This window comes from Liolophura sinensis, chromosome 4 (genome assembly GCF_032854445.1).
Source record: "Liolophura sinensis isolate JHLJ2023 chromosome 4, CUHK_Ljap_v2, whole genome shotgun sequence".
In the NCBI taxonomy this organism is placed as follows: Eukaryota; Metazoa; Mollusca; class Polyplacophora; order Chitonida; family Chitonidae; genus Liolophura; species Liolophura sinensis.
The window spans coordinates 2105955-2130438 of NC_088298.1; the positions used below are offsets into that span (position 1 = coordinate 2105955).

General features: G+C 37.2%; 1 protein-coding gene across 1 annotated transcript in view; it reads right to left on the reverse strand.

Moving 5' to 3' along the window:
* Positions 1-24484, reverse strand: part of LOC135464692 (sodium bicarbonate cotransporter 3-like) — a 59149-nt gene that overhangs the window by 22499 nt on the left and 12166 nt on the right. The window contains 9 exon segments of the mRNA XM_064742190.1: positions 3509-3550; positions 11790-11967; positions 11969-12018; positions 12789-12834; positions 12837-12892; positions 12895-12947; positions 13599-13743; positions 14769-14909; positions 18089-18328. Of these exon segments, the coding sequence (XP_064598260.1) occupies positions 3509-3550; positions 11790-11967; positions 11969-12018; positions 12789-12834; positions 12837-12892; positions 12895-12947; positions 13599-13743; positions 14769-14909; positions 18089-18167 (790 nt within the window). The 5' untranslated portion in view covers positions 18168-18328.

Consider the following 24484-nt stretch of genomic DNA (forward strand, 5'->3'; position numbering starts at 1 on the left):
TCTTGGGAGGCCAGACTGAATGCTCATTAGTTTCCAGAAACACGTCTGGTAGACAAAAGCTTCTGGTATTAAACCAGATTAAATATTACTCTTCAGAAACTTTCCCGCAAATGTTAAAACAAGTTCTATTTCTTAAAAATCTTGCCGAATACCAAATCAATTTTTTTTGTTTCCAAACAAGCTTCTTTTCAACCATATTGATCAAAAGTTTCTAAAAATCCACCTCGGAAACCTGACTGATCATTAGTTACTAGAAAACTTTCTCGGGGCAATTAAGAATGTTTATTACTTTCTTAAAAACCCTTCAGAGAGACTAGATTCATCATTATAGTTTTTAAAACAGCGTGCGTTATTCTTTATTGATCATCATCTTCAAAAAACAGCTTCTAAGGGAACAGATAAACAGATCAAAGTTTCCAGTACCGCTTCCAGAAGATTGTCTGATCATCGTCCGTTTTCACAAAAGCTTCAGGCAGAGAAACTGAGATTTTGCCTACAGGCAAATCCAACACATCTATAGAAGTGAGGCTGACCATGTAAGCAAAGCTATCTACAGCCTTATATAAGCCTGAAAAATAACTTTGGTAGAGAAAAGCAGAAAACCTAAAATTTATACAACGCTGCAAGTTGTAAGAGAGTTTAATTTAAACATGCAGGCATGCATTGCAATACCAAATCAAAAAAGTATGTAAAGATTTTGAGAGCGGTCATTTATTTTTTTATTTTTTTGACAAACAGGCAGAATACAGTGTGCCTCAGCATTCTTTCCCTGAATGTATGAAGAGGTGGGCAAACTATAGTCATACAAATATTACACAACTCTGTAGGAATTATTTATACATGCCAAAAACTAGCGGAAATGTACAAATTACATCAGAACCAGAACGTTCCTCAAATTGTCACGGTCTGCTCAAATGTTACTGTCAGTCTTTACGAACCGGCTTCCAGTGATCCTTCGCTACTTCCATCACAATGCTTGGAACGTTAACTTCTGAAGCCATCAGCTTTTCAAGAAGTTCAAAATTCCTTTGTCAGAATATCCGATTTGAGGGCTTAATTCTTTTAAATGAACTGCCTGTTCATCACCCTTTCCTTCCCAGTTTGGAGGATTTTAATAACATTTCAATATTAAAGCAAAAAGCCAATCGGTGTCTCGCAGGATTAGGGTTAAAATCAGTCATCCAAAAAAATGGCTTAATCAGCTTGGCTGTGCATGAGTGATTCAGAGAGAAAAGCCAGCTGTTCAGAAGTGCAAATTAACCCGAATTTCCACAACTACGCCCTATGATCTGTATTACCATGGCTGTATGTCCGAGGGTAAAACCCACGCCGCGCAGAACCAGCTGAAATTAAATGAGTCCAAAAGCTGAAAATTTAGTTACTACACATTCGACATTATTTCATTTTTCTCATATTTGATTGCTCATACATCTCATTTCTCTTATTTCATTTATATAATTGCAATCAGAGCCTGGCAAAGTGTAGCAACAAGACCAGCTCTCCGAAGCTTACATCAGCAGTTCAGTTAAATATGACAGCAGTGAAAATCTTCCTCAGTTAGCTCATTTTGTATTTTGTATCGGGTGACGCGAGTTCAATTCCTGGTGTGGCCCACAGAGCACATGTCCTTCAACTGTAATTAACTTTTGAGTTATCATCAGTTTGATGTACATTGTAATAATGACAATTTGGCTAATCAAACCATAAAGACCCATAGATACATATAAGGAAATTGCATGCAATGGCCTCTTTCGTATTATACATTTATAAGAAAACATAAAATTTGACAACACACTTTCTCCTGCCAAAGCCATTTATGTTAAAACAAAAACAAAAAATTCAACTTAAGCCAACAAATTTGAATCATGCTAAATCTTGCATAATATTACACCCTTAGATACCCTGGAACAGTGCAACTCCATGTGTCCCCAGGTAAATGAAACTATTATATCTAAACCAACATATAATAATAATAATAATAATAATAATAGCAATAATAACTTCATATTGATATTACTACAATATTATTCAAATTGAAATGACCGCTGTTAAAATAAGCTTGAATTTGACCCGTTTTCTGTAACATGTTGCCCTATTTTAACATTTATGTGTACATTACATTGTAACATCAGCTTCTGGGCGAATATTAGTTTCAAATTTGTCATATAGGCCTACCTTACAGTCACTGTTACAAATATACACATACCCTACTTCCTCAACCTTTTCACATACGAAAGATCAACTTTCAGCGCAATTTATACATATTTTTAATTCGATTTTGGAGACAAAACTACATTGGTTGGATTGGCCATTTTCAGGGCTTCACAAAAAGTATAATTTTATCAGTCAACACGGAATAAAGCCTTAAGAATATGCTTGAGTAAACACCCTGCAAACATGCGAAAAGGTTGGAGAATGACTGTACAAGTTATTATTACACTAGATTTTATTAAAATCTATGGCAATTTAGGGTTAGAATAAGTGGTCAGTAATCTATCAGAAGAAGCAAGCTACATCTACAAAGGAACTACTTGGAAACTATTGGGGGAAAATACTAAAAAGTATCAACTATAGTCAAGTGAAAATAAAAGTACCTGTTTCACAAAAGAGGGGGAGAAAATGTATCACTACATGTACCTAGCTTTTACTGCAGAGAAATAAGGTGCAAACCTGGAAATAAGCTAAAGTAGCAGGACATGGGCTGTGGACGGTGTTCTGGCATCTAATAGTATTTCGACAGCGACAAGCTTTTTGGTAGAGGACAAAACTGTCATGTATTAACAACACTGTAACATTCTGATAAAGTGGGTAGCTGGAGAATTTGCCAGTTACATGTTTCATGTATATCCAGCACCAATTTAAAAAATTAATTCCAGACTTTGAAGTCTCAAATTCACTTAAAGAGGCAAAAAAACTATATACTCCAGAGGAAAAGTAAAGCAGCAAGTTAAGTTATTAATGAAAAGGAAAATAACTACCAGCTTTCATGTATGCATAAAGAAAAAATGAAGACAAAATAAAAAAAAAATGTCTTGAGAAAATTGTGGATTATAACACTATGTATTAATTATCATTTAATTCAGTTTTAATTTAATTTAAGTTTTATGTTTATAAGTTCTATAATGTCCACGTTTTGAGGAATATGATATTGTGCGTGAGTGAAATTACAGCAAGCTGGCGACACTTTTAAATCTGAACATAATGTGTGAAAATGTGAAAATTAAAAATAACTGAATAATCTATGGTAAAAAGTGTAAAAGTATAACTGATTGTGTTGGTGAGTGATTTAAAGCATGAAATAAGTGCGAAGAAATCACTACAAGCTTGATGAAATGAACATGGTATGAAATTAACATCCATGTTATGAAATGAACATGGCATGAAATTAACATCCATGGTATGAAATAAACATGGAATACAATATGAAACGAAAATGATATGAAATCAAAAAAGGAGGGAAATGTTAATGAAATCTTTCTAATGACCCCAAACAAAATGTATGTTTTACCAGACATTGGTATGTTCAGATGTCCACTTCCAAACTGTTGTCCTGAAATTAAATATGGCTTCAAAATAAGCATCGATCATACATGTCAACAATAAACAAGATAAGACCAAAAACAAAACAAAAACTAAACACAAATTGAACCTGAAGTGAAAATTTGTACTGTGCCCAAAAACAAGAAATGAGAAAATGCACCGTTTGATGTTGAATGCATAAAAGGTGCTAATTACTTAGTCAATGACGGTAACTAAGTCATTTGTACAAAAAAGACGGTAGTGGCAAAGAGCACAAAGAATTCAAATCCCAAATGATAAAATGTTTATGAAACATACAATAAGATAAATTCCACCGTGCATGTGTTAAGAGTACATAGTCAAAACCCATATCTACTGCCAGAATTGGGAAGCACTTCTCTACGTTCATTATTTCACGTGGCATAGTTAATGTCTCAAAAAGGACTTTACTAATGACCGAGACAAACATTTGAAGTTCAATGAAGTTTACACTTTGTCAGCTGTCGAACTAATCACGCACGAAAATCTCGGTCAGTCATGGTTTGTATAAATGTACATTTTATAGGCACCAGGCCTTTAGTCACTAGCATTACACCCAAATTTGACAGGAATCAAACAATCCCTGAAAATGGCAGGACCCTTGAGAAGCTTGTTGACTCATGACCTCATAAACATGGCCTAGCTGACAAAGTGCAATCCCGTGCTACAAATTTATGATCATTAAACAACCGCACGATTTGAAAATAATACTGAATCATATGGTGATAGTCTGAACCGCTTTACGAAACCTGAAGATGTCAAATGGTTTCCTGGTCATCCAAGCCACTTCAGGAAACCTGAAGATGTCAAATGGTTTCCTGGTCATTCAAGCCACTTCAGGAAACCTGAAGATGTCAAATGGTTTCCTGGTCATCCAAGCCACTTCAGGAAACCTGAAGATGTCAAATGGTTTCCTGGTCATCCAAGCCACTTCAGGAAACCTGAAGAGGTCAAATGGTTTCCTGGTCATCCAAGTGACTTAAGGAAACCTCAAGACATCAAATGGTTTCATCCAAGGCTTAGGAAATTTCCGACAATCTTGAAGATCATAAAACCACCAGACAAACTGAAGATGTTAAGTGGGCTCCAGGTCATCCCAGCAACTTTAGGAAACCTGAAGATGTCAAATGATTTGGTGCAGTTACCTGAAACTGTTTTTGCCTCTGGCTGGGAGTTAGGAATGCAGAGACCAGCTGCAAGCTGCCCTGCAAAAACCGGAGTCACCACGGCAAACATGTTTAACAGTGCTATTATCAAAGCATCAAATTAATGAGGGAACTGGCAACATGTTTTTTGGATATAAATTCATTTTTACTTGTGAATAATTCACATAACTTTTTTGAATGACCACATTATCTCTGGCTCAGGTACTATATTCTTCAAAATACACTCTTTTTGGTAAATATACATTTAAAATGCACCAGGAAATTATTTACAAGTATACTATAAATGAGAATCTTTGATCAAAATTGATTTTAAACATTTAACAAATCAGTTAAAATCAGGATACTTAAAATTAAGGCAAACTTCTCTTCATAAAATGTTCATTATACAGTCTATACATGTTAAAGTTTAATAACAAAATATGTATCATATTACATAGTTAATTTTTACAGTTTTGTTATTGAGTTTTTATTGATATGGAATTAGAGTTATAATTGTGAAATTTGAGCCAGGTACTGGTATATATATATATATATATATATATATATATATATATATATATATATATATATCTTACCATATATTCATATTAATTCATTATTATTGACTCTAGCAGACACATGAAGGGTCTTGTTTAATATTGCCGTTTTGAATTGGCTTTAAGACAGTATGCTTATCTCTGATTGCATACACTGACAGTTAAAAATTAACACTTCATGACACCAAAATGAAGTAGAGTGAGTTTTGAATACACCTATGTAGAGAAAAATATGCTTTAAAATACACCTGTCCAAGGTGAAAATGAGTGAGTGTCATTAACGCGTCAAGGTGAAAATGAGTGAGTGTCATTAACGCGTCAAGGTGAAAATGAGTAAGTGTCATTAACGCATCAAGGTGAAAATGAGTGAGTGTCATTAATGCGCCAAGGTGAAAATGAATGAGTGTCTTTTACATGCCAAGGTGAAAATGAGTGATTGTCATTAACACACCAAGGTGAACATGAGTGTGTGTCATTAACGCGCCAAGGTGAAAATCAGTGAGTGTCTTTAACGCGCCAAGGTGAAAACCAGTGAATTGTAATTAATGCGTCAAGGTGAAAACGAGTAAGTGTCATTAACGCGCCAAGGTGAACATGAGTGTGTGTCTTTAACACACCAAGGTGAACATGAGTGTGTGTCTTTAACGCGCCAAGGTGAACATGAGTGTGTGTCTTTAACGCGCCAAGGTGAACATGAGTGTGTGTCTTTAACGCGCCAAGGTGAACATGAGTGTGTGTCTTTAACGCGCCAAGGTGAAAATGAGTAAGTATCTTCACCACTCAAAAGTGAAAACGAGTGATTTTTTTTAACACATTAAAATGAAAACATGTACTTTTTAGGCCACGCCCCTGGGAAAACAAGCACTTTTTTTGATCACACCTATGTGAAATCAAATACTTTTTCTGAACATACCAATGTGAAAACAAGTACTTTTTTGGAACAAGCTAATGTGAAAGCGAATAATTTTTAAACTCACCAATGTGAAATGAAATAATTTTTTTTATCCCACCAGCATGAAGACAGGAGAGTTACATATATCTTGGTGCCATAAGTATTAGTGTAGCCTTTCATGTTTTTATACAAAAATTTTTAAATTTTTACAAATGTAAACACTTACTGTTTTATTTATTTTTCAATATTTAATTAATGATGTCTGGAAACTAATTGCATCTTTGTTTAATGTGCCACCAACTTATATCATACAAGTGAGCACATACTTGAAGGCTGGTTTATACACACATAATACCACAGTGTCATGATTATATACAAAGTAAGCAGGGACAATGGTCAGAACACACGGTACATGTATGATACTGGCTATCTAGAGCCATACACTGTATTTCACCTGAATTAAGTTCATCATTTCTCAGGTAACACATTTTGCTTAATTCAAACTGATTCAATCACCTTACAGGGCTGCTTAAGAGTTGTTTGGGAAGCTTGGTTAATTTCTTTTCCGAAAAATGTAAGTGTTGACAACGAAAAGTGTTGATCTTTAAATGGGCTTCTGAAAACGCATTTTTACATTCATCTCAAACATTAGGTTAAATACAGTTATTTAATCAAATGACAATACAAAAATGATCTTTATGTGTCACCTGAGATGCAAGCTTATTATTATTATTATTATTATTATTATTATTATTTATTATTATAATTATTACAATTATTTCTCCACCCCCTTTAGTTCTCTCATAATCTTTTAAAATATAGGCTGCAGAGGAGATTGAAAAGCTTATAAAATTAAGGTAAAATCTTAATTTTTCCTTTGTGCGAGCATATTTTTTTGTTTTTTGTTTTTTCTTCTTTCACATATTGTCATAATCAGAATCGATGAAGTCTACAACGTAAGTGATACACATATTAGCAGTCCTGGTTATACATACATGTAAATACATCCATGATAAATTCACTGGCATCAAATGTGCAAATTATTATTAAAACACAAAAGGCATCTGGTTAGAGCAGAACAGATACCAAATCTGTTGCCATAGTTACCAACTTCGCCCATCATAAGGTAGCCAAAAGAATTCGTCCGTATGCGCACATTGCCAGACCCTGTAACCATGGTAACAGGATGTTTATTTCACTTCAAAGTCCATAAGCTTTCCTCTCCAAAAATTAACTAATTATGCAAACTTATCAATTCATACCTTGGTTATATAATACGAGTTTTGTTTCTCAACCACCAACACACAAATGCCTTTTCTTAAGATGTTCTATCATTTCTAGCATTTAAAATACATTTAAAAAAAAGTCATATCTTCATTCATTCATTCATTTTGATCAGTCTAAAATAAACTTGCAGCTGATCCGAAGGGGCAATAAATCACACCTAATAAAACACAAGGCATGGGTTACACACAAGTGAGCCAGGTATACACATATAAATGCTTCTCAAGGAAAAAACAATTGAGTTGGTTATAATTCTGCAAAATAATGAAAGCATTTACAAACAATTTATAAATGATACACTTGCTTAGAGAAAAAAAAAACCACTGCAAACTTGAAACCATATAGCCTATACAGGTACAGTAAGTGAGTGAGTGAGTGCTTAGGGTTTAACCTCGTACTTAATTTTTCAGTCACATGACAATGAAGGAATCCTTAGAGTATATGTAATGTGCCTCCTTGTTACAGGATGGATTTCCACCGCTCTTTTATCTAATGCTGCTTCACTGAGACGACCTACCGAAGACAAGTAAGCCGCCCCGCCCGAGCTAATATACTGATACGAGTCAACCAGTCGTTGCACTATCCCCTTCATGCTGAACACCAAGTGAGGAAGTCACAACTTCCTCTTTTTTTGCCAGGTCTTAGGTGTGACCTGACCCAGGATTGAGCCTGGATCTACTGCCCCAGAAGCAGACGCTCTACCAACTGTGCTATGGGAGCCGGTCTGTACAGGTACAAGTACCTGCATGCACATGTATATGCTTAATATGTACCATTATATCATCAAGACAGAATTTTCACTATATAGCTCTGCTATCTTGTATCTGGCATTGAGACTCGATGTTAAGTTGTTAACAGATAAATGCCAACAGCTTGACCTGGGGTTAAGATAGATACCCTAATCTCAGATTATCTTAATCCTGGATTTGAATGATCAGCTGACAGACAGAGCAACTTATAGTTCAGCTGCTTGTAGTGGTCGGAAGAGTTTAGAAAATGTTAGAATACATGGAAATAATACCTAATCAAAAAGTGTTTCTCACGTTAAATGATGCCAGAATAAAAATATATCAAAAAATAGCCAAAAGTTAATGCTGAAATATATGGAGTTACATGTGGCAGTCAAAATAATGAATTTCTTCTGAGTAATCATATCTGGCTTAAAATTTATATACCATGAAAAAAAAAACAATCCTGGAATACATGATTCAGTTTAACTTAATAATAATGGTTATAAAATAATGAGTTTCTCATGTGTTAATCTTTAATCTGACTAGTCTATATTGTACTCAAAAATGGTGGAATACAGGAGTTATCAGATAAAATAATGAGTTTCTCATGTGTTAATCTTTAATCTGACTAGTCTATATTGTACTCAAAAATGGTGGAATACAGGAGTTAATGCATAAAATAGCGAATTCTCATGTGTTATCATGTCAGACTAAAATCTACAACAAAATATAAAGAATGATTGGAATATGTGAGTTAACAATGAATTTGTTATGTGTTATCATGTCGGATTAAAGTTAAAGGAAAAAATGTAGCCTACCCACAAAAGTTGATATTGTATATGCAGGAGTTAATAGTTGAACTAATAAATTTCTCATGTGTTATCATATTAAACTAAAATTTGAGTGGACCCCCAACAAGCTGGAATACATGACATCTAATAGTCAAACTAATGAATTTCTCATTTGTTATCTTATCAGATGTTAATTTCCATTCCAGCTCTAATGATACGTTACATCTCCATCTACTAATTAAAAAAAAATGAGTGACTGATCAAGTGGTTATGGTTTAACTGGCACTATAACCGCCATATCACGGTGAGATTTCTTGTTAATAAAGCTTTACTGACTGCTGCATGAGTCACCTATACAGGAAGTAAATATTTACCGGAGTTCCCCGGCGCATGAAAGTGTCCAGAGTCACCCGAGACGTGGGTGTGAGGCGGGTGGTTCCCGTGGCCTGTAACCATGGTAACAGCTACTAACGTCATTTGGTACACAAAACATATAAACCATGATTGCCACGTAAATGTATACACAAAATATATTACCTACCAGTGTTGAATGTAGATTGAGAGCCTGACAGCGTTCATAAACAATGACAGGTATGAAATCAACTCAGTGTTTCATAAAACTTTCAAATGTTTTGGTTTTCCAAAAAGTTACTGAGGAAAATCGTGAAAGCTGAAAATTCTCTCCACCTACATGTATATGGCATGTTTTCCTATTTTTTCACACAGGGATAAGGATATAGCTGCAAATTCCTAAATCTAAGCCTTAAATCCTACAAGTCTATTGTGCAGGTATCAGTGGCCATTTCTGCATAATTTAATTTATACACAGATATGTTACATTTTGTTTTTTATCAAATGACTATAGATGATATCATTTACTATCAAAATGGCATTCTCGGTAAGTTCAATGATGACGTCATTTTCCAAAATTTCCGACCCTTGACACAAAATATGCATAAAATAAAGCCATTATTAAAATATTATAAAAACATCATCATGACTTAAAAATACAATTCATTTTTTGTTTTATTAACTACTTTTAGCATAACACTTCTCTTAAAACCATAATCTTGCTTATATAGTTCTCTTCCATGCATCTCTTAAATTTTACACACGTCTATTTACATAAAATGTAAATATTACTGTAATATTACTGTAAAAGTCCATGTACATGTATACATATGAAGTACCACTTACATGTAGCATACCTACTTACACGTAGCATACCTACTTACATGTAGCATACCTACTTACATGTAGCATACCTACTTACATGTAGCATACCTACTTACATGTGCACAAAAAATAAATATAGTATATGTCGTTTTACTAAGTAAATGTAAGTTCCACTGAAAGCATACATGTCTGTTAATGTTAATTCACATGTATTTGATGCACAGATGTGGTTTCAATGTCAACTGGAAATTGTTTATAAAAAAGAAATTGAAAGAGAAAAAAAAAAGCACAAGTCAGAAATAGATGTGAATATACACTATTCATTAAGACAGATCTTCCACATATATCAAAGTGAGGATAAAAACAAGAGGAAGTGAGATTTGAACTCTGGGACAGTGAGTATGGCGAAGAGAAAGTAGATTTGGTGGCAAGGTTACCACATAAAGTAGAAATAAGAAAATGTCGCTAGATTGCAAGAAGCACACATCTGAATTCTGGAAACTGCCATCTGGTTGGATGAAATAGCAGAATGCCAGTCCATCTGAATGGCCGCTGATTAAGTCTTATCAACATCTTCCACGAACACCTCTGACCTCCTACTTCTCAGTCCTTAATGAAACAGCATTAACCGCAGCTGCAGAGCACAACATCAAATGCACACACCAGCTATGACTTTCACACAACTTTGTGCATACAATGTTCTCATTACAATTTTTCACCACAGTCGTTGTTTTAATTATTGAGATCCCTGAGGTGAGCTTATTTTTCCAAAAAAAAAAAAAAAAAAAAAAAAAGTGACAACAAATGGATTCACAAAGTTCTGTAAAAATGGTCTGGTGTAAAGTCCATATATACTGAAACATTTGAGGAGTTAGTTCATTACGGAATAGGAATTATTGTATATACACACAACATCAAGATGATCCTAATCACTCTGTTATTATAAATTGTTACAGGTACGACTGATTACAGGTACATAATTAGAATTATACTGTCAGTTTCAGTATCCGGATTATATACGTGGCCATAATTTCTGACCATTCTTGACTTCATAATTACCACAATCAAGGGAGCTCAAGATGACCCGTAGAATGTGAAAAAAAATCTGAAACTAGAATCATTACACTTCTTCCCCTGTTGAGGATATTTCATATACCACAAACTTCAAACTGCAGAATAATGTTCACTTCGATAGAAATTTTCCATCCTGTCTAAAATCATATTTTTCATACAAATCATATAGAACTGAATTAAGTTTACTTTTTAAGACTGAACGAGTTTGGTAACAAAAACATCTTGTAACAAGGTTTTATCAAACTGTAAAATATATTCCTGAAAGAGAATCTACAAGCAAACTGTACAAAATTCTCAGTCAAATACAAAAGAAATTTCAGGTTATCAGTGGTCTGATGTCTTCTTACATGCATTCTCTATGTGAGCAATTGTAAGTTTAAGTCCAAGGTATAACAGACACAACATTCACACACTGAGGCCATGACCTATGACCCTGAAACACTGTACCCACAGGAGCTCAAGTCAAGGCTGAGCACAAAAACAGAAAACACATCCAGTGAGCAGAATGACTCATTCAGGGTTCTATAATGCAAGACAAAACAAAATAAAAAAACAGAAAAACAAATTAAACAAGATCTCACCTCTTGCCCTCAGTCCTCCATGTTCTGAAAACCTGCGCCCGATCTCTGACAGTGTCCTGAGCATGCTACCTGTGGGTCCCCCTGTCTCCGTTCCCATTCCCGGTCTCACGCTGCTGCGACGCCGTTTCTGATGCTGGTGGCGATGTGGCAAGAGCAAAACGTTGCGTATTGTGTCGCGCCATTGACTCCTCCAGCAACTGTTTATTTATAAGGTTATCCAACAGGAGGTCTGAAAAATAAAAGACAATGGTGAGACTGAAGCTAAAGACACTAAAGGCGCAAAGAAAAAGTACAAACAGGCGAATAAATAGACAGACGATGGACGAACATCAGAGAGTTCATTCAACACAAAAATTTATGAGACAAACCTGGAGAAACTGAAAACAAGACCATATCATAAACTATCAATGCGATGCTGACATTTTCATGTTTTCAAATTGAAAGAATATTTTACTGTTTCATTTTGATTCTTGTTTAAAATCATTACTGAAGAATTTTTCATTTTATAAGTGATGGTGGTCAGGCTGTGTAGGCAGAGGAAAACTCAAGTCTAGTACGAAGTCCAGGAGACGACCTAAGTCCAGGAGGAATCAAGGAGACCGAATTCCAGGATGAAACCGAAGTCCAGGAGGAAACCAAAGTCTCAGAGCAAACCAAAACCAGGAGGAAACAAAAGTCCCCGGAGAAAACCAAAGTCGAAGAGGAAACCTAAGTCCCGGAGGAAACCAAATCCAGAGGAAACCAGTCCCAGAGGAAACCGAAGTCCAGAAGGAAACCAAGTCCCAGAGGAAACAAAAGTTCCGAGGAAACCAGAGTCCAAGAGAAAACCAAAGCCCAGGAGGAACCAAAGTCCTGGAGAAAACTAAAGTCCCAGAGGTAAACCAGACAGATTGCTTCAAGACCTTTCCAGGTGGCGACCAGAGAGGAAGCCAGCATGGTGAGTCTCTTCTGGGTCATTGTGCAAATAGCGAGCGATAAACTGAGTGAGTGAAGACTTACCTGCCCCCTGTGAAATGTGGTAGGCATCCATGTCCAGCATGACAACAGCCCTGAGGTCAAACTGCTACGTAGCTCAAACAGGGAGTGAAGTGACAGAGAGGCACATGAGGTTTTGACCATCGCTCACCTCCTTCCTCTACGTCTTCCTCGTACTTCACCATCTGAAGCAATCAATCAAACATCAAACATAAATATCATTTTTTTCAGTCCTTTCTTTTAACCATCATTTTTATTCTGCTTAGATGGGCTTACAGCTTCATTCTAATAGAGCTATATTGTCTATGTAGCTGACAGCAACTGCAATTTCCAGTCATCCACACTAATTGCCATTGTCACCTGTAAAATTCATTCCTATTTTCCCAGCCATATGTTTCATGCAAGAACAAAACATCAGAGATACTACCTGAAGTTCACTTAACCAGCTTCCATTGTTCCTACCAATAAAATGTTTCTCTAATTTGGGCAAACCCATAAAGGGAGTAATTTTCTAAAAAGATCAAAACTCCAACTGATATGGCTGCAAGAGTTGTCTATCTTGTTTATTCAAAATCAAAATTGGCCTCAGAGATGAAATTTCAAACTATCATGCTTTAAGAATGGAAACAGTCAGATTAACTTGCCATAGAATTTAATACCCTTTAAAAAGAATTATGTGTGAAGAAAACGGAAATTATCACTTTTTCCAAGTTGTTAGAAGTCAGCAATCTAAAAGAGAAAATTTATTACTCTATGGAAATGGTTAGACCTGTCAGTATTAAGAATATTCTCATCAGATTTCACCCAGCGCACATGTAGTTCTCTCCCTTGCCTCACCTGGCTGCCTCCCTCCACTCGAGTTCTCCACCCAGTTTGTGGAGCTGATCCATCTGACAGAAGACGCTATGACTCTCGTGTTCTTCTCCCTCCTCTGTGTCACCCAGCAAGCACTGAACCTGCTCACTCGGCGAAAGAGTCGCTGCAACAAACACGTCAAGTATCGAAAAACTGCACATGTAAATTAGACAATGGTGACAATATAAATCTTCTCTATGCACACTGTCTATGACATGCTGGGTTGGTACACCTTAACTGCTAAGCCTTCAGAATGGGCCTACCGGACAGTAAAACACTTCTGTACCCCAAAAAACTGTTCTTCAAAATTTAAAGAGCTCTGAGAGACAAACACCTTTTCAACAGGCACTGCACTAGTAGGTTGAGATTATAATGAGATTAAAGGAGATTACAATCAAGTTTTGCTTCTTTCTTTTGGAAACAGAAAAACGTTAGCTAGCTTTACCAGAGCGATTGTGTCTGCAGACAGAAATATCCCAGATGTATAGTGTACAGATTATTGTCACAATATTATATATTATTTTTATCTACTGCCGATTTTTTTTGACTAAAGTTAACACCATAAGAAACAATCTCATATGTAAGACACCAGAGTTGACACCAGACATCATACCTGACACCCCATCCCAACCCAAGTTTTTGGCCTTTAAGTAACTTCCTCAAATGCTGATCACCAAAACCAACACACTACTAGTAGCAAGCTATAACCTTTGAAGTGTTCTGTCAATAAACCAGTTTTAAACTAAGCAGATTCTGTGCATACTAAGCCAGATTCTGTTGCATACTAAGCCAGATTCTGTTGCATACTAAGCCAGATTCTGTTGTAATACTATTCCAGATGCATCCGTCCAACAACAGCTTCATAAACAACCAGTACATGTGACCTTCTAACTTCGATGTTCTGAATGGATATTGACAGACCTTTTAGCATGCACCATAGAGATGGGAATTTCACATCTTCAAAATTGTTTTGCGATTTGACCTGATAAAATGTTTATATTTTCAAAAGTTTTCAATAGAAATTCACAACTAAAACGACCTTTTTAAAAAAAAAATTTCTACGCAGGTTACCTTGTATGAGAAGTTAAAAATCAAAAATCACATTAGTTTGACCAAATATTGTGAAAAAGAATTTATCAGCGCCCTTACTTGGTGAAGCATCCTCAACTGTAGGGCTGGTGGATGCCTTTTCTCGCTTCTCCCTGGAACGGCGATTTCCCCGAGACGGTCGCTTAGGGCGCTTGGGTAACCGCAGACCAATGTACATGGAGCTGTGCCTGTGGTCGCTGGCTGTAGAAATAAAACAGACTTGTTATGATGTATAATGACAGAAGAAAAAGAAATATGCACATGATTGTTTGTGTTAAAGGGTGTAATAAATATTTCGATCATGTCACAACAGAATGGGGATTTCGCAAAACTCCTTCCTGCCTGTATCAAGACAGTCCAAAGCTGTGTTCTTATTTGTTTTTTCCTTTATTACGTCACAACTATCAGCGTACGTGTGCTCATAAAACACGTATGAAGTACACACGTATTGCAACATCTCACAAGAAAACAACCCGTTCCACTGTCATTTGTGTAGCTTGTAATCAAGTCTCACATTACATTTTAGCACTTTAATCTCAAAGCTGATATTTACAGCTGCTTCACTGAAAAGTTGCACTGTTTTTTTTGTTTTTTGTTTTTTTTTTTTCTTTCTTTCTTCTTGTTTCGTGTTTTTGATTTTATTTTTGTTTCGCTACTTGTGAATAATTGAAGCAGTGGAATGCTGAAAATTCTCTATGAGGATGTCCGAGATTGATATCAAACCAACATCTCGTGTGACATGGTGATTGAAAGGCAGGTACTTTAAGCACTAAAGCATATCCCTGTGAATAACAAACATCGCTCAGTTCAAGACACGGCCCAATTTTGTACATGCCGTAGTGCACCTAACTCATTTTGTATTAAGCCATGCCTGCCGTTTACACTATATCCTCAAGGCCAATGTCACGGTGTGGTTAGAAAAAAGAAAATTATTAAAGGCTGAGCGCTTATCGGGATCAGCAAACTGTTCTTAAGTTGGCAGTTGCGAAGATGACAGCGCCTTTGACGGTGAGTTTTACGCGTCGTTGTTGTTGCTCTTTAAAAACAAAACATTCGTCTCACAGGAAATTCAGTTCCCTTCCACTCACCCCTCTGTATCACCATCTATAGCTCGAGCAGATGCTACTAATAATACAGTTGTGCCTTTTTCCGGAAAGGAACTCATTTTCTTCCTCCTCCACTTACGGTATAAAACTACATGTTCACAAATGATGCGGTCCAAGACACATGCAAGAACACCTGCACCAAATGTCAATCTCCTCGCAGTGAAGGACTCTACAATAATGTACATCATACACTCTGCCGTCTTTAGAGAAGACCTGCAGTGCTGACAGTGATCTTTTTACGAAAAGGTATAAAACGAACACTGTGTCGGTATAAACGTATAAATGCACGCTCTGTCGAGATTGTTGACAGTAACAATCTGAATTTCCCGCGTGGATGAACTACGACTGAAGCAGAGTTAAGGACGCCCGCGGCTGATCTCCTCTCATAGACGCATTTTTAACGAATGTGTCTACTTGGATCTATATGATGTGGCATAGTGCCAATTACTTTGACAGGTTCATGTCATTTTTTTTCTTTTTCTTCAAATCATGTTTCTGGGTGAAGTACGCCATCATTCGACCAGCGTCCAATATGACACAAGGGCCTCCGTGGCTCAGTCGGTTAGCGGGCTAGCGCAGCGTAATGACCCAGGAGTATCTCACCAATGCGGTCGCTGTGAGTTCAAGTCCAGTTCATGCTGGCTTCCTCTCCGGCCGTATGTGGGAAGGTCTGCCAGCAACCTGCGCATGGTCATGGGTTTCCCCCGGGCTGTACCCGGTTTCCACCCACCATAATGCTGGCCGCCGTCGTATAAGTGAAATATTCTTGAGTACGGCGTAAAACACCAATCAAATAAATAAATAAATCCAATATGACACAAAGACATAATATATATATTTATTTCTCTTTCTCGTCATTATACGACAAGTGGTACAACCTTATCCTAAAGAAAGCAGCCTAATGTAGGCCTAAATAAGAGTAGCACATACAAGTCAAACTATAGTTCAAAAATATGAAAAATATATATATACATTCACAGTATCTTCAACCTACCTTCCTTTTTTCCTCTATGTCATAAAAATAAACTGTCCATACAGGTAGATGTGCGGATTTGAAATCTTGTGTAAATGTTTCAAAACCGAAGAACACTTATAATCAACATCTAATTTAAATTCCTATGCGCGTGCGCCTTAACTTGCCGTCTTTGTCCACATCTTAGCGAATCTCTCGGTTGACTCCCATTCCACTAACAGGACATGTCACGTTTGAGGGGTCCATGTCTAGTTCACCGCCATTGTCAAATCAGCCAATCACAATCGCGGGTTGGCCCACAAGAAATGAAAGCGGCAAAATCTGCACAAATTCCCTGACCACGGTTGGTTCTGAACCCGCACCTTGTGTGTTTCAGACACTGAAACTTGATATGTTTGCCTGATTTCCAAATTCCTTCAACCAGAAATAGAACTCTTCTGGATTTTGTCAAATAATGCGCCACAAACATCAAAATAGGAATGGCTCTTCGGTTGAGGCTTGTCATGTATGCTTATTGGTCAAGGTCAGCGGTTTCCTCGTCTCTAACCCTAAACCTGGACGCCGTCAACTGAGTGAAACATTCGTCAGTACGTCGTTCAAAACAATAATCAAACCATCATTCGGTTTAATGATGTGTGTTAAGTGCATTTGTACTATGACTGGTAAATGTAACGATGTCACGCGCAGGACAATGTCTTCAACGATCAATCGTGACGTCATAGCGACGTAGCAAGTATGTGACACATTTTGTATCATATTTAAGGTAAACGGCAATGATTTTCTGATATGCAGTACTTACCCTGACAGTGATATATTGACGAATAAACAAATTTTATCCCTATACGCCTAATCAATACCATATTTCACGTATTCAAAATTTTAACATGAAAAGCCCAAAAATTTATTAGGCTTAAAATCAACTTTCATATTCTGATTTACTTCGTGGAGTCGGCCATAGAAACCGTAATTTATCTTTTGTGTGCAGCGCTTTGTGTTCAAATGTTCACGCCTGATTCGCTGCGTATAGCCCACTGTGCATCACAGTACACAATTCCCACAGCTCTGTTCTTTTCATATATATAATAGGATAATTATATCAACCGCCAGCTAACATTTCGCTGTTGTAAGGGGGGGAGGGGGAAGAAAATTTATGTTTTCTTTTTTCCCCCTATAAGTCAAGGTGACTTAAAATCTAAACTGTCGAGACAAATGATCTGCCCTGAACTCTTGTGCATAATAATTTTCACACCAGTACACCAGTACCAGTGTTAAGATTCTCATGCGCATGCGCCCCAACTCACCGTCATCGTCTACATCATGGCGAACCTCGCGGTTAACTCCCATGTCCCTAACGGGACTTGTCAAATCCGGGGGGTCCATGGCTAGTCCCGCCGGCAATACCAAATCAGCCAATGACAATTCCGGGCTATACTTTAGCCTGATTCGCCGATTCCTTCAACCGGAAATGGAAATCTTCTGGACTGTATTAATTGATGCGTCAAAGACACTCTTCTTCGTCACAACCCATTCAGAAGGCTGATCTGCAAAACATAAACAATGAAAGGCATATTAAAACTATCAATCGAAATAGCTGGTTCACCAAGTTTAAGATCAGGTCTATCAATCATTCTAGAATTTGAGAGAATAAATCAGGAGATAATCAGAACAAAAATCAGAATCAACCGGGGTTCAAAGACACCGTTGAACGTTATGTATGACGATGTGGTGTAAATTCTAAAACATTTGTTCCTTGTTTCATTCAGCGTCAGTTGGTCAAGCTTCAAAAAGTAATAAAGAATAAAAAAAAAAAAGAAAACCCCTCATGATTGTGTTAAGTTATTTTTTAACATCAATATATAATCCTTTGTAGTCTGTAAGGCGACCAGGAAGTTGTAGATGACGTGACTGCCATAGCATGGAGGGAAACAAAATAGCCAACCCATGATGAGGGATACGAACCATGTTTACTACTCCGTCAGCGACAGGTAATCACTGGTTATGCCAAAAAAAATCATCACGTAAACTCTACTATCTGGGAAGCTGACAATTATACAAATCCAACGAATATATTATCATTCAAACCGATTAAAAAATAGATATTTTTATGATACAGTGTTAGGGAGACAATTCCGTAACAAAGAAATGACGTGGCCTCTAGCTTCCGGGACGTTTAACAGAATTGAAGACTATTGTATAAGTTTGACTTAAACAGTAACAGTTATTGTTACAATGTTATGTAGCATAAATGAACGAATGAGTCAATGAATGAATGAATGAACCAATGAATGAATGAGTCAATGAATGAATGAATCAATAAATGAATGAATGAGTCAATGAATGAATGAATGAACCAATGAATGAGTTAATGAACGAATGAATGAGTCAATGAATGAATGAATGAGTCAATGAATGCATGGAAAGGTACACGTAGACTGGATGGCTTAAGGCCACATAGATCGTACTGCAGCATGTAACGTTAACATGATTAAACCAGGAGACAGTCTGGTTTCGTAAATGAATACACTCAAAAAAATAATCTGTTAATTTTAACAGAAAGCCTGTTGTCTGATTGATGCTAGACTGTATTCTGTTATTATAACCTAATATTATGTCATATTCAACATAATATCTGGTTAGAATATTTATGACAAATTAATAGAATATTTGTGTTATATTTAACAGAACAATCTGCTGCAATAACAGACCAGCAACTAGTTGACAAATGGTCACATCAAACCGTTGAAATCCGGCCTCCAGTCAGTTTACTTCAGTTAGGGTTTCGTTCAAATAGCTCACGTAAATGCACAAAGTACGGCAATCTGGAAATCTCTAGCACTATAGCAAACGCGAATATATGTAACAAAAACTGATTTTCAGATTTTACACTACAGAGATGCCATTACACATAATGGCATATGTGCTACAAATTCCCCTAGGTTTCCAGTTACGTATCTAAACAAGTAATTTGCCTAACAACAAGGGCTTGGTGTGTGGCTTGGTAAAACCTTACTCACCCTGGGGTAACTACCAAACAACACAATACATACATGACAATACTGACTGACAGGCGCTGGATTTTAACACAGATCTCTGATCCAGGCTTTACGGTGTTCATGCATTGAATCGAAACCTTAGGCAAGTGAGTCCTATCTATAAAGTATCATGTCATACCGTAGGAAGGGCTTGTTTGCTAAGATTAAGATATTGACCCCAACCTCTACTCCGTGTATAGGGATGACGCGGTAATGTACTGGAAAAGGGAGAAGGAAGGGAAGGGGGGGGGGGGATAGTAAAACGTTGATAACAATTTCCAACTTTGTCTCATTTTTAACATCAATCGTCTTCACCCGTGTGCATGCACCAGCTCTTTACTCTGCATTTAATCATAAACCACCCTCCAGTTACGGTTGATCCGGACAGCGCATTCAGAAATCATGCCCTGCTACAAGGTGGTACTGTAAAGCCAAAGAGATCTGCTGACCCCCAAGGGTATATACATAGGGTGTCCATCATATGATCTGCTGCTGTACCCTAAGCGCACTCGAAGGTATACACGACTGGGTGCTAAGATCGTTTGTCCAAAGCACGCCTTCACCACAAAGTTCAAAAGTTACTCCAGTGATTTTCTTTTTCATCACGGTTGAAACCTAAAGTTTAATTCACTGCTTATCCAACTTGGTGAGAAAAAAAGTAAACATCCGTGCTTGAGAGTTAACCCTTCTTTCTTCCTTATCGATAATAGTGAGAGAGATAAAATCCATCCCTTTAAGCAAATATTTAATACAGGCGGTTTTAATCTTTTTAAGAAGGGTCAAAGAGAGAATGCCACACACAGACGGCTAATGCATTACATCACTCAAAGGTTAGATTTGGGATTCTGTTTCATATGCACGTATCGCACAATAGTATGAGACATACATGTGTAGGTCTTTTAAAGTAACGTGTGTTCACTTCAGAAATAAATTGATCTTACCGTGGACTGAAATGCACAGAGACTCAGCGAGGATTTCTATGGAGTTCTGGCCCCTGGCGAAGCACCCACCCGGTTGCCGGCAGTAGGTCACCTGCACTGACGTAACCCTATACAGTACTTGTTATTCTTACCCTACCACTAATTCTAAATGGTTTAATGATCGGATCAAGCGATATGGACTTGACTCCACACCTGCCGCGTCTTTGGAAGGCGTTTCAAGTTTTTTTTCTTTTTGTCCACACTGTCAAAAGTTTAGTGTATTAATGAATCTCAACGGAAAGAACGCCCTCATTGTTTAAAACCCCAGATCTCACGTACAGGCTTAAAACCGGATAATCTTATATCAGTGGGGGTGGGAGGGGGGGGGGGGGATGTTATTAATACCCAAGATTGATGGCCGATTGTGTGTGAGAGAGGATATGACAGTACACAAAACTAAATCCCCCCCTCCCAATCTATGCCCAGTGTCATTCTCCTCCCTCTCTATAGCTCCGTCCAAGCAGCAGGAGTCTGAATGCTGTGAAGCATGACGATGGTTGCTGACACGCATTAAACCATGTATAGTACATCTATTGTTAAAGTGCACGCCTTTTTTAAATATTAACTCCTCAGGTGAGTGTTTCACCGCTGTACATACATACAAAACTCTCATTCGTTAACACGAAGAGTAAATACATTAGAGACTCAATTTTTGATATCCTGATTAAATTTTTTTTATTGCAATATGTTATCATGGAGTATATCGCGTGTGTGTAAATAATCTGTCAATCTCGCTTTGTGTACCTTTAGAATAGGGAAAATTTTCCACCTTAACAAGTTGGTTTCCAACCTCTGTAAGAAGACCATCATTCCTTGCTGTTACGATACAATGCTTGTGAAGAACCTTTTTGCTTTAAAAGCACAGACAACTGAACAGAAACTGTGATGTATTACATAAAAGAACAAGAGAGTACCGTACGCTGTTTGGGCCAACCTGTCCTATGTTCTCGATTCTTCGCATTTTATGAATTCAGGTCTAAACTAATTACGTATTAATTAATTAATTAAAGCAGTTAAACGAAAGTATGGCCGCTTGTGCCATCATATCTAAAAGTTTATAGGCTTTCATGTGCAACCAGGTGTCCATGCAACCAGAAGTCCATGCAGCCAGGAGTCCATATGAATCGCATCTATATATGATTTTAGAATACCGTGATACCTACGCATAACTCAAGATTCTAAAGAGAAATAAATCCACACATAATGACTTTATTAAAAAGCAATCACGATCACTAATGGACTACAAGTCATGGGGTAACGTAATCAAGACCAGAAGAAAGATGTCATTTTTATATGCAGTCTTACATAACACAATCTAATAAAGTACCGTACTAAAGTCTGATAGCGAAACACGGAATATAAAACACCTTACCTTTGGCGAGAATTTAAATGGTCTTGTAAAGGACTTATATCCGCTATCCTTTATTCCACAAAGTCACGAGTCCTTAATGATGTGTACACTTAGTGAGTGACAAAGGGCTTAATTAAATCGGTTACCAGGTATACCAATGGAATTTCATCTATGTCCATTTTTTGCTTCTTTCTTTCATGAGTGCTTGTTGGTTTGCATATCCAAGACAGCCACAAAGATTGTACAAAAATGTGTTGTAGTGTAAACACGTGTAGGAAGTACTAAAGTTTTTGGTATGTCCAAAATTTAAGAGAATTATAAATAGAAAAAATGGGAGTGTTCACTGCCCAAAACAATACCTTTGGTATTTGTGAAGAGGACAGAAAGCGTTAATTATAGAAATCTATGTCCAAAAATAGAAATTGTTTTCTACCTGTAGAATTTGCCCCGGGCTTGAGGCGTGTTTAGTGTTCCAATTTGCTCGTGAAATGGTGAATACATACAGGGTCAAGCCTCAGTACAGGTGCTATCAATTGTAATTAAAGGTAATTCTGACAATGTCAGAAGGTTTGTCGGCGCACCCAGCGAACTCGGTGCATGGGTTCCTGTTCAACAAACCCTAGCTCTTACGGGATTTATCTGTATAAGAGAAATACTTTTTCGCAAAACGTTAAATACCAAGCAACACGAGCATAGAGAACAATACGTTAAAGGCCCCAAAAGAGTTATACATATGTCAAGGTAACTGTTCTTATCTTCCGAAAATGCAACATTTTGAAAAGTCCTTCTGAACAAACCCTATCATCAATGCTTATAATACAAAGGTATCTAGCCAAATGAGCGAACGGCCGACTTACTCAAGATAACTTGGCCAGTAGGCCTAGTACAAAATCAAGTGACCGAACGGCAGACTTACCCCAAGAGAACTAGGCCAGTAGTACAGATTCAACTGACCGAACGGTTGACTAACCTCAAGAAAACTTGGCCAGCGGTGCTGAGTCAACTGGCCGAACGGCACATTTACTCCAAGAGAACTTGACCAGTGGTACAGAGTCAAATGACCCAACGGAAGGCTGACCCACGACAAAATGGCCAAACGTAAAGAGTCAAATGACCGAAGGGCAGACTTACCCCACGAGAACTTGGCCAGGAGTACAGACTCAACTGATCGAACGGCAGATTTACCTCAAGAGAACTAGGCCAGTATAGTACAACGTCTCCAATAGCCCAAGTCATTTGTTTTACAGTGTTCTCGATAAAACGTATATCTGGACTCACTATATGGTCAGGACGATTTCTTACAATTCAACCAAATGACCGCAAATTTATATCAACATATCGTCAAGACCTGTCCCAACCAAGCGTTACATCACCACTGAACATGCAATGTCACCTACAACGGATATAATTAACCTTCACTGTAACGACTTTGTCTTAACTTCAGAATACTTTACTGGCCTGAAATTGTGACCCACCGTAACCATTTTATTTTAGTACTTTAAAACATTTTTTATTTCAAAGTTGCCCTCATCCTCCAGCTCTGCCCGTTTTCCTCCCACCACAATGCTAGCCGCTGTCGTATAAGCGAAATATTCTTGAGTACGGCGTAAAACACCAATCAAACAAATAAAGAAATAAAGTTGCCTTAGATACTGAAATGAAAATTAGAGTTTAAGTTCAAATGTAAGTTCAGGAATAATATAAAAAGCAAAGACTACGTCAGTCTTAGCCTTTACCTGTGATATTATTCCTGCACTTACGCTTGAACTTCAACTCTAGTTTTCATTTCAGGATCTAAGGCAACTTTATTTATTTATTTCACGTTTTACGCCGTCTAAGTTTTGTGATCCTGGGACCTGCTGTATGAATTGTAAGATGTGTGAAAAGACCAAAACTCGTGACTGTTGAAGTTACCACAATTCAAGCATTTACATGAATATTTAGAGCAAAGCCCTAACTGAGGTAAAATGACAAGATACCCTATTTCCCTGATGATACGTGTGGCAATTGTCAGCCTTCCCTTCTCTGGTTTTACCTAATTCTTTCGTAGTATTTTATCATGCAAAGAATATTACGTCATTTTGTAAACAAAAAATGCAATGCACTATACTTGCCTTTGATAACAGCTGGTTAGCATTCCATGACAGGCTTAATACGAGTTCATCTTCTAACGATGCAAGCCAAATAATTACTTTCGCAAAATATCAGCATAATCCGTCCATGTGTTACCGTTTAAAATCGGCATTGAAGTTCATAAAGTTTACAATGTGGTTCTCTTCATAAATTACTTAACTTAAAGAATAATTTTAATACTATAAATGGTCCAGGTACGAG